We start from the raw sequence: 11,523 nt of genomic DNA on the forward strand, positions 1-11,523 counted from the left end.
AAAATAGTGTTCTTTTATAATATTGAACCGTCATCGCGTTAAGTACCCACTATCGCTTACTGGTGGTCCCGAGAGTAACAAAAATGAAGCTCGGTAGATAAAAAAGGGGACTTGTAAGTTTCTATTAATTCTTAATTATTTTTTAAGACATTTTCAATTATCAATCACTAATTAAATAACTAATTAAAAGAGCTAGCAATTATTGATCTTGAGTTAGTAAATAGCTAGCAATTAAATGCATATGCATATTCATTTTTTTAGTTCTTGAGATTCTATGCCAACTTTGTTTATTTTCACATGATACTTTTCTTTTTATATCAAAATATTTATAAATTATGAATTTGTTAACTTAGTTAAATAAATTAAAATTTATCTCAAGATTATTTTAAGCATCACCTTGAGAAAGGACTATGGATAACACATTATGAATACTTTTTAAAGATTAGCTATATATATATACACTGTAGTTCAAGCAACGTGTCATTTAATTTTCTGGCCTTTGTCAAAACAGAACATATCATAATTTTGATAAAATAATATATATATCTAAAATGTGTATGTATATTAATGAAGTTAATTATTTGTATTATTATTGTATTAAAAAAATATTACTTTTATACGTGTCATAAGAATTAAAATTTAGGTTTAATTTCGTTGACGTATAAGTTAACCTATAAAAGATTTGTTATCTTCTATGAATTACAATAATAAGCATTGATTTATTGTTTTAGCTGTTACCAGTGGAATATCCTTTATATTGTCTTCCATTATAACTGTACTTTTATTCTCTGGGATGCAAATGTATCGTGCTTGGTTAACATCTTCGCAGTTGCATACCATTCTTGGTGGTTATGTTGGATCATTATTATTTTTGTTTGTATTGACAGCGTTAGGTAATTTAGAAGCTACCGTATTTGGAAAATCATTTCAACAGAAATTATTTCCAGAAGGTCAGTTGCATAATTATGAATTTTTATTTATAATTTATAACGCTGAAAATAATATTCATCTTTTAGATTACATCTTTAAAAGAACATATTTGTTTTAAAAGAAAATGAATATTATTTTATGTTACAGTTGTCTTCTCATTAATAATTAGCTTGATCTCATCAGGATTGGTTCATCGTGTTGCAACAACAACCTGTTTTTTGTTTTCCATGGTAACGCTCTATTACATGAACCGAATATCTCAAGAAACTTATGCAGTACCTATTCCAGCAATGTCAATGCATTCTAAGAAAAGAAAGTAAATGGTATGAGCATTGAATATATTGCATCATACTGTTTTCTTGTATCATCAATACATGAAGTAATATCTTCAATCTCTTATCTCGTTTTGTAAATTTTTCATTAAAAAACAGAGAACGTCTTTAATTTTACATATCGATTAGAAAGAAAGTAATCCTAATCCTCTTTTGTATATCGTAACATCAAATCAGCGAAAGAAAATAATCTAAGAAATATTTAATATTATTTTTAATATCCCCAATATTTATTATTACAATGCTTTAGGTTTCTTTTTGTTTTTTTTATGTTTCTCCGCTTCTTCCTTGTCGCTAAAATATTCGTACACTTCATCTGATGAATCGATACTAACAGGAGTACTTTTTTGCATCTGATCATCTAATTTTTTAGATTCTTTTAATTCGGATTGGGGCATAACATGCTTATAAATAGCCAAAGCCTGAAATATTATAAATATAAATAAAATTTTGTTTTTTACTCATATATATAGTACGATACGTTTAAACAAAAATAGAAAATAATTAACCTGCGTTATCAATGACGTTGCATCTCCCACGTTGCTTGGCAATATTATAGTATTGTTAACTTTAGCTAATTTATTGAATGCGTTTACGTATTGTTCCGCAATACTCAAAGCAGCTGCATTTTTTGCGTCTTCAAGAGAAAGCGAACTGGCTACTAATTGCAAACCTTTGGCACGCGCTTCAGCTACGGATACTAAAGCAGCAGCTTCACCAGTCGCTTGATTTATTTGTTCCTGTCTCGCAGCCTCTGTGGTTTAATTTTAAAACTAATATTGTAAATGTTTATAACAAAAATGTTATATTACAATATTTACTTAATTACCGGAAGTTAAAATTCTTGCGAGCCGTTTGCCTTCCGCTATATTTACTTCGGCTTCCCTTACTCCTTCGGATTCTAAAATAGCTGCTCGTTTCTTCCGTTCAGCTTCTACTTGCATTTGCATCGCTTCCTGCACTCTGTCCGGTAACTTTATATCAACTATATAATAATTAATTAAATGTAAATTTAAATTATGAGAGTATAAGTTATTGTAAAATATTTGAATATTATTCGAGCTTACGAATTTCATATCGAAGACATAAAATACCCCACGCTTCGCTAGCCTTGTTAATACTTTCAACGATAGAAACGTTAAGACCTTCCCTTTCTCTAAATACCTTATCCAAAGATATTTTACCCAACTCTGATCTCATCGTAGTTTGTGCTAATTGCATTATAGCGAACTCCGCATCCTCAACACCGTAAGAAGCCAAATAAGGATCATTTATTTTTAAGTACAGCACACCATCAATATCCAGTGTTACATTATCTATAAAAAGTATTATAGAACAAAAGCTTTAATATTATTATTATTATATATATATGTATTATTGTATACATACCAAATGTAATAGCACTTTGATTCGGCACTTGTATACAAATTTCTTTTAAACTTTGTACGTATTTGACTCGATCTATTATCGGAAAGAGTAGATTGAAACCGGGTTCTAAAACTTTATGAAATTTTCCCATTCTTTCAACAATCCATGCCTAGAATAATATTTACAATTAATTAATAATATAATAAATGAAAAGAGTTAAATTGACATAGACAAATAAATCAAACCTCTTGCTGTGGAACAAACATTATTATTGTATTCAATGGTGTAACCGTAGATGCTTGTCTGGCATATTGCGCTGCATATAAACTAGTACGGTGACCATGTTCACCATTCAAAAATGTTTGTTTCTGTTATAAAGAAATAATATATTTAATACATAAAAAATATATTTTTTTTAAAATGACAAATAACAATAATACATACTGTTAAACTACTCAAGTTTCTTGTTAATAACCTCTTAGTAATATTCATTTCGTATGAATACAAATATACATATATATATATATATGTACGTTTTATAAAATAAAAAATAATCTAACACGTGAAAATATCAATAAATGTAATTGCAATGTGATGCAAAAAGTCTTTCAGGTTTAAACAGATTCTTTCATCACTTAAGAAAATACTTTTTACTATTTAAAAGCTTAGATGTCGCCATGATAGAAAATCTATATACATATATAAATACATATAAATGTATATATATGTGTGCATTTGTTCTATAATTCAATATTAGATAATAAATAATTAAATAAACATTAGTATTATAAAAAATAAATCAATATTTTTATTATTTTTTATAAAATTTTGTTCTCTAATTTATCGACCGGATACGCGCGTGCAACGCCATCTGTCTTTTCTGAGAAATAATAAATTGCATCAAATCAGCGAATAGGTGAGGTTGGGGTGGGGGGGCCTTTAGGTAAGAACGACAGTATCGTCTTGTGTGCTTTGTGCCGTGTCCAGAACTGTTTTACTGTTTATGCATCATTCTGTAACAATTAACGATTCAAATTATAGTAAATTAGTCGTATAATTCTTGTAAAGTGTTAGATAAACATTATGAGGATTTGGAGATCGGAACATACATTTAAGTAAGCGATGCAAATATTCAACAATATTAGATAGTTGCCATTTTTTCTTTCTTTTTTCTTTCTTCCTTCTTGACCGGGAATACGAACGGAGTAAGAAATTGTAATAATGAGAAATAAAATGAATGATTATTTTTATTTGATGTATTTTAGTCACACATGGGAGACCGTGACACAGGCAGCTTGGAGAAAATATCCTAATCCAATAAATTCATCGATTATTGGAACTGATGTTATTGATAGGAAAGTTATCGATGGAATCCTACACACACATAGACTTGTTTCCTCTCGTTTTGGGTTTCCAAGGTGGGCTCAAGCAGTAAGTAGATTGTTGTTATTTATTAATAACTTTTGACATTTGTGTATGACGTTTTCATTATTATTTAAGTATAATTATAAAAACTCGTTTTATTAAAATGTTTTTTTTTTTTTGAAAAATTAATGACGAAAATTCTTAGGTTAGAATCTTAAGTGATAATAAAATTTAATTCATTACAATTCATTGATGTTCAATTTGAAAATATATATGTATATATATATATATTATTAGGTTATTAAGAACGCCAAGATTATGACGTAAATGTATCCTTGTAATGATCACGGTTGTTAAAAGTGTGTATCACGCGCTAGGTATAACCTAACCTAATCTAACCTAATCTAACCTATTACATTTATAACAAATTCTTTTATTATATGTATTTTATTTTAAATACATGTATATTTGTTTGTTATTTTTATTTTATTTCATATATTTTAGTATTTTGTTTTATATTTATTTTATATTTTTTAACATTCAACATTCATTATACAAATTTGATATTATGAATAGAATGAGTGCGATGGAAAATATAAATTTTTGGATATTTTATTTGTAATATTTATATTTGATTTGTATTTTATTATTTCTTTTGTGAAATATTTAATATTTATTTCAACAGATAATGTACATTAATTTATTCAAGTGTCGTTAGATTTATAGACATTGTTAAATGTCAAGCGAAAACTGCATATTTTAATTGAAGATGTTTTATTATAAATATTTCACAATATTTTATAGAAATTGTATTTGTAGCATAGTAAGTTTAATAACATTTATTAAGTTTAGGGATTAACAATTTACTCCGATCAGTTTTACTTCAAATAATATTTAAAATAATTAATATCATACATCGCATGAGTAATTGGTTTCATATTTATAGAAAATCATTATTGATAGCTATTATGATTCTCTAATGATGATTTAAATGCTAATCGAAGACTTCTTATTATAAATATTTTACAACGCATAATTTAAAACTTCATTTACTGATCAGGTAATTAGGAATATACACGAATAACGACGTATAGCTTTCAAAGACAAAATAATAGGAAAATTTATTTAATTTAGAAGATGAAAATTTTTTTAAATATATTTTCCTTCAAGTTTTATTCAAGAACAAATATATAAAACAACTTATCGTCTTCGAAAAGAAATATAGAAAAATTTATTCAATTTAATGAATAAAAATATATTCAAATATAAATTTTACTTCAAGTTTTTTTCAATATCGAACAATTTGATGTATCTTCTTTGTTATAAAAAATATGAATCATTATAAAGAATGTATAAAATCATTAATTAACTATGTAACGTGAGTAATAGGTATCTGTTTCATTCAAGGCCATTCTCTACATCAACTAAGTACTTTTAAAGTGGTTTTTATATCAGGGGATAAATTAATCTTATTACAGCATGGGTCATCGATTTCAAGGTCGCCCTCTGACGATTCTCACCTAAATTATCTTAAAAAACGATTTTAGTAAAACCTTTATAACCGACTCTTGGTCAAGTAGATAATTCGAAATAAATTATCGACGTATAGTCAAGGTTATCGTCTGAGAAATTCATTAATCCTATTTTGATTTTATTGTTAGTTCAAATGTACGTCATACTAATGCTTAGATATATCACATTCATGTAATTGTGATCCAGTTTGTTGGAATGACGACGAAAGCTCAAGTATTGTTAGGTTTACTTATGTAACACAATTACGTTCTCACTTATCTCTGATCAAAGTTCATTAATCGTTAGAAAAGAAGATTTGAGATAAAAGTATTTACACTGTAAAAAACAAAAAAATATAATAATAAGAAAAAAAGAAATATTTTATATCTTTCATTCACATTTATATAAGAAAGTTAATCAGAAATACAAACGATTCTTTACAAAAATGTATTCATAGAAACAACTGTTCGTTACATATTCATGTATGAAAAAAAATTCAATTAAAAAGATTTCGATCTTCCTCCCCTGTTCTTTCTCTCTCTTTCTTTCTCTTGCTCTTTCTATTGGAACGAACAAAATATTCAATTGTATCGTAACAATTCAATAATATTCAAATACAATCGAGCAAGTAGTATAACGATAGTGAAGTTTAATGCACCAGAGAAATAAAAAAGAAAAAGAACAAAGGGTGAAAGGATGGGGGAGGGGTGGGGGAAGGTGAGGGGGTTAAGAAAAAATAATAGGAGGGATCAATAACGTTTTGTAAGTTTAACTTTAGCGGATGGAAACCAAGGGGCAGGGATATGGGTGGCGGAATGCAACAATGAACATAGCAAGAACCTGTTTTATCGGCCGAGCGAACAATCAGCATTTGAACGAATGCACCAACCACCCGACCGAGTTAGTATAGCTGCTAGAGGAAACCGGAAATTCAAAACTTTCCGAGGAAGTCGTGAGCAAGAAGATGTGCAACATTTACCCTTTTTTGTATAGTTACGAGATAGTAGTAGTAATAGTAGTATTAGTAGTAGCAGAAGAAGAAGAAGTTGAAGAAGTAGAAGAAGAAGTTGAAGAAGTAGAAGAAGAAGAAGAAGAAGCTGAGAAGAGGTGAAGGTTTTAGGATGTTAAAGGGTGAGGGTTGAGGTGTATTAATGAAATAGAGAAAGGAAGAGAGAGAGATAGGGATTGAAATGGAGGAATATCAAGGGAATTGCAAAACAACAAGAGCAACTTGTATCAACTTTCATAATGAGTGCGCTCAATGTTACGCCATTTGGCAATCGTCCAGTTAGTTTTGGAAAGCAAAAGAGAGTCCTTGGAAATACATGATATTCTCTCTCTCTCTCTCTCTCTCTTCATTTCTGTTTTTCTTTTACTCTCTTTCTATTCCATTCAATGTGTGCGCGTGTGTGCGTGTATATGCAATTTGTATATGTATTTTTTTACTCTTAAGCATAGTTGTAGCACTTTTTTTTTTCTCACTCACAGTCACTTTTTCTCATCTTATTTTCTTCTTGGTTATTCGTCGGCCTTGGTTTAACGTGCCAATCGTTAGAAAGAGAGAAAGAGAGAAAGAGAGAGAGAGAAAAAAAGGGGCAAGGGATTTCAACGTCGAATCCCTTTTCGAGCTAGCGAATCGTTTCCTTTCGGAAGGATTTTCTATAAGCTCAGCTATTTCCTAAAAGCTCGTTTCGTTGTACCGAGAGAGAAAGTGAGATGTAGAAAGAAAGAAAGGAAGAATGAACAAGAAAAAGAGAAAGAGAGAGAAAGAAAGAGAAAAAGCGTGTAAAAGAGAGAATTAAAGTTAGAGTTAAGAGTTAAGAGTTCGAGATACTGTAGCTTGGAATAACGCAACGATTTAATGAAATTAAATTTAATTTGAATGAAATGTTTGCGTAAAAGAAAAACAAATAAAAAAGCCACGCGTTAAGTTGCTAAAAATTAATAGAAATAATGTAAAAATGTTACGGAGATAAACAATATAAGAAACATATGAAATATTATTTTATAATAAATATTTGTATACGTAATATTTATGTATCAAGTATATAGTATGTTTTATATATATGTATGTATAGAATAACTATTAAATTATAAGTATACAGGGTGTCCCCTTGAATATCTTCGAAATTTATTGACGGTAAAACAAAGAAATTTAGTATTTTAGTACTTTGAAGAAGTTTAGTACTTTTATGGCGGGAATAAAAATCTTGCATGAATTGGTGCATTAAAAAATATGTGATTCCATTTAAAAAATTAAAGTTGATCTTTTATGTCACCTTTACGCGTCCACCTTATGAAAAAACTAATAATATCGAATAGTATGCACCCTCAAATCGTTGAACTTTTATCTAACACACTTTTTTTTGAAGTTATACTTCTTTTGGCGCGTTTGGGAAAATGTAATGGGGAGTGTGATTTTTTTCGCATGGTAAAAATCGACACCACGAAGTTTGTCGGTATTTACGATGCGCGGCAAAGCGATTTCAAGTTTACGGCGTGAAGTTGTCTTCTCTTCTTCTTCCCCCCTTTTTTTCTCAAGCGGGTCACCCATCCAATCACTAATCGTACTCAGCGCTGATTTGCTTAAATAATTGAGCGGGAACTGGTGCTATCACAGCGCCATGGTCGTTGACGCATAAAATAATTCGATATATTTCCCTAATATTTAGCGTGGACTGATATCTATATTTTGATATATTTTTATTCTTTCTTATATATATTTATATATATAATTTTTATTATTATTTTTGTTTTGTTTTAAAGTTATTTTTTGAAGTTATTTTTGAGATTATTGAGGTTATGTTCGTTTTCGTACGCCATAGAAGTATAACTTCTTACGTTGGTACATAAGTACACGCACCAGTTTTTTTTGTACCATTCGACAGAAAATATATTTAAGTGGTTCCATTTAAATGGGACATCCTGTATATATATATATTTGTATATGTAGTGGTTAAAGAGAACCACGGAAGAATATTTGTATTTTTCGTAGGAGAGAAACGTGTTTGAAATAATTTTACTTTGGTTTAAATTATCCGTTGAATTTCCATTTGCGTTCGCCTAATTTGTCTCCTCCTCTTCTGATATAACGTTTGTTAATCAAGGTCCTATTTTATATATGATTTAGTAGTAGTTGTTATTTTTAGTGATAGTGATGGTATTCGGTTTATAGTAATGGTAATAGTAATAGTAATTTATGATCTATTAAATGATAGGAAGTTGTTTAGTCAGAATATAATTGAAATATCTATAATTAATGGCGAAAGGATTATAATTGAAGTGCACTTAACACACACAGAGTACAAATTACAATCTTTATAATTATCTAATTATTCGCGTTAATTCGTCATTAATATCAGGATAAATGCTTGATGTGGTAATTCGATGGATACGAGTGAAAATGGGGGTGGGGGTGGTGGTTTAGAGAAGTTTGAATGAGTCAAATTATTTTTTATGATGTAATTGAATGTTTGTAGAATTATCATAATCAATGGTTATACAATTTTTGGTTTTGTTTCGATTTGTTACAGTTAATCGGTCATGCCAAAATCTGTTATGCCAGTGAGAAAAGCGAGGTTGATCCTGTCAATCGTGAGATGATTCTCAAAACGAGAAATGTAAGTCAACATTTATTTCATATCTTTTCGATTAAGCTTTACAATCCCCCCCCCTTTTTTTTTGCCAAACGAATAATCTCACGATCAAATTGCATCTCTGCCAAATTGTTTTTATTCGATTTTTTATATATTACATTTCTTTTTATTTTTTTTTTTTATTTTATTTATTATTCGTTAAATATTCGAATACAATTCCTAATTAAAGATTGACTCTTGTTAATGAAATTTGTTTATTGATTATTCTATTTAAAAAAAAAAAAAATACTTTCTCGATTTTATTTGTATGCGCAGTTTAAAATCACACGCCTATTATACGCCGTATTACTTTTTTTATTTATTGCACCGAGAGTAATCCTTCCTGGTAAAGCAAAAAAAAGATGAAGAAGAAAGTTAAAAAAAAAAAAAAGCATATACCGGAACTATGGAAAAAATAAATTGTATAAAACAAAAATTAAATATCCATAGCGTCTATAGTTCTTCCCTCCTCTCTCCCTCCTCTCCTCTCCTCTCCCAAAATCTGACACTCCCAACGTGTAAAGTGAAGTGAAATGAAAATAAATAATAAAAAGAAAACAAAAAAAAAACAAAACAAAACCAAAATAAAATAAAAAAATAAAACTAAAAAGACCCTACAAAACAAAAAAAGAGTTGATTAAAAACACAGCGAACAAAAACGATAAATCTTGAGGTTGGGAGGGGCGGGGGAGGGAGGGAGGGGGAGAGGGGAGTGAGGGGGGTGGAAGAGGAAGAACAATCAAAGCAACCTGATATTTACCAATTTCACGAGTAAAAACGTATCCAAGGTATTGTATATAATCGAGTAAAAGGTAGGGGTGATATTGGGGGTGGTGGTGGGGGTTGATTGGGGGTGGCTAGGAAGTGAGGAATAGAAGGGTATGGAAGTATAGTAGTAGTAGAAGCCTTTGGAAACATAGAGTATCCACGAAAATTGCATATTCGTGGATATAGAGTGTATAGAGAGCATAGGTGGAAGGTGGAAGGTGGAAGGTGGACAACACGCATACACATACATACATACATACATATATATATACATATACACACACAATACAACGATAAACGTGCGTTGGACGTCGATCTCTACTACTCACTCTCAATTTCGATCGAATTGGAGACCTCGTAGCGTGTAAGTGGAAAATTGGCTGATGCAATTTCGACTACCCCCTTCCCCCCGCCCCCTCTACACCCCCTTCCAGCCTGCCTCCTCTCTTTGTACACCATATTCGCAAACTCTCTCTCTATCTCTATCTCTCTGTATCTCTGTTTCGTTCACTCATTCACTTACTCGTACACTTACACATACACACACACATATACACACACACACAGCACTTTATATATATATATATCTCTCTCTCTCTCTTTTTTTGTTTTTTTTTTTTCTTCGGGAAAACAATATACTACGTCTGGTGTTACGTGTATCAATCGTCAACGTAGTATCGAAAACTGCTACGTCATAACCAGAAATTCTTCACCCCCCCCTCCCCAACCCCTTTTCTCTATTCTTCTCTTCTTTTCTTTTCTATTCTCTTCTATCATCTCGTTTTGGTGCATAAAAAAGAGAAGAGTACGGTTAGGGAAAGTTACGAGTCTCGTTGTTCGCACGTTTATCAAATCCCTTTAACAATCATACATTCTTTTTCCATTTTGTTGTTGTTGTTGTTTGATTTGATTTGTTTAAAGACATTTGAAATAATTATTTAAAGCAACATTTCACTTATACAATATATCATAATATACGATAGTTTGATGATAATTCGATCAGAGAAAAAACAAATTTCACGATAACAATTCAATCAGATTTTTACAATACGTTTGGAAAATAACAAACAATTTCATTTACACGAGAAAATATGTTCATGTAGATTTATTTGTAAGGGATGAAGGGAAGACGGGAGGGAGGGAGGGAGCAGAGAAGAAGGGGTGAGGAAGGGAGGGAGGGTTACTTAGCCCTTGTTGAAATTCATTCCGGTATCAATAACGAAGAGAATATCTGTGAGCTTTGGCTGAAGCTTTTGGAGCATTAGAGGAGTTCTCTTGAGATGTGTGAACGATTAAGAGAGAGTGAGAGAGAGAGAGAGAGAGAGAGAGATAAAAGGGGTTGGAATGGGGTAGTGGTAGGGTGTGTGTGGGGTAAGTGAAAGCTGGTAGATACTCTAAGGTAAGCAAAGTGCAGACTACTCGAAGATGGGTTCTCGAAGGTTGTTCGGAAGAGGTTTCACTTACACTACTACTATCCAAGGAGTTAGATATGATAGGTTATTGATGCGAGCATTACCGGCAACCCCTGCTACCTATTCCCCAGATCTTCCTCTTCTTCTTCTATTTTTTTTTCTTTATTTTTTTTTTCCCCCCCTATCTTTCTCTTCTTTTTT

General features: G+C 30.6%; 3 protein-coding genes across 3 annotated transcripts in view; 2 read left to right on the forward strand and 1 right to left on the reverse strand.

The window, feature by feature from the left end:
- Positions 1-446: 446 nt before the first annotated feature.
- Positions 447-1,322, forward strand: LOC122517473 (protein KRTCAP2 homolog). Its single transcript, XM_043635872.1, has 3 exons — positions 447-555; positions 732-950; positions 1,078-1,322. Exons 1-3 carry the CDS (start codon positions 552-554, stop codon positions 1,248-1,250), a joined length of 396 nt encoding a protein of 131 aa, XP_043491807.1. The 5' UTR covers positions 447-551; the 3' UTR covers positions 1,251-1,322.
- On the reverse strand, positions 1,226-3,300 carry LOC122517472 (stomatin-like protein 2, mitochondrial). The gene is made up of 7 exons (XM_043635871.1): positions 3,075-3,300; positions 2,876-2,998; positions 2,652-2,799; positions 2,330-2,578; positions 2,092-2,247; positions 1,772-2,016; positions 1,226-1,684 (listed from the first exon to the last, which is right to left on the reverse strand). Exons 1-7 carry the CDS (start codon positions 3,120-3,122, stop codon positions 1,499-1,501), a joined length of 1,155 nt encoding a protein of 384 aa, XP_043491806.1. The 5' UTR covers positions 3,123-3,300; the 3' UTR covers positions 1,226-1,498.
- Positions 3,301-3,560: 260 nt separating this feature from the next.
- LOC122517402 (protein slowmo) overlaps positions 3,561-11,523 on the forward strand; it is a 26,908-nt gene continuing 18,945 nt past the window's right edge. The window contains exons 1-3 of the mRNA XM_043635761.1: positions 3,561-3,745; positions 3,896-4,061; positions 9,041-9,127. Coding sequence (XP_043491696.1) covers positions 3,714-3,745; positions 3,896-4,061; positions 9,041-9,127 — 285 coding nt within the window. The 5' untranslated portion in view covers positions 3,561-3,713. The remainder of the gene's footprint in view (positions 3,746-3,895; positions 4,062-9,040; positions 9,128-11,523) is intronic.

Source organism: Polistes fuscatus, unplaced genomic scaffold, assembly GCF_010416935.1.
Source record: "Polistes fuscatus isolate 324 unplaced genomic scaffold, CU_Pfus_HIC Scaffold20, whole genome shotgun sequence".
NCBI lineage: Eukaryota > Metazoa > Arthropoda > Insecta > Hymenoptera > Vespidae > Polistes > Polistes fuscatus.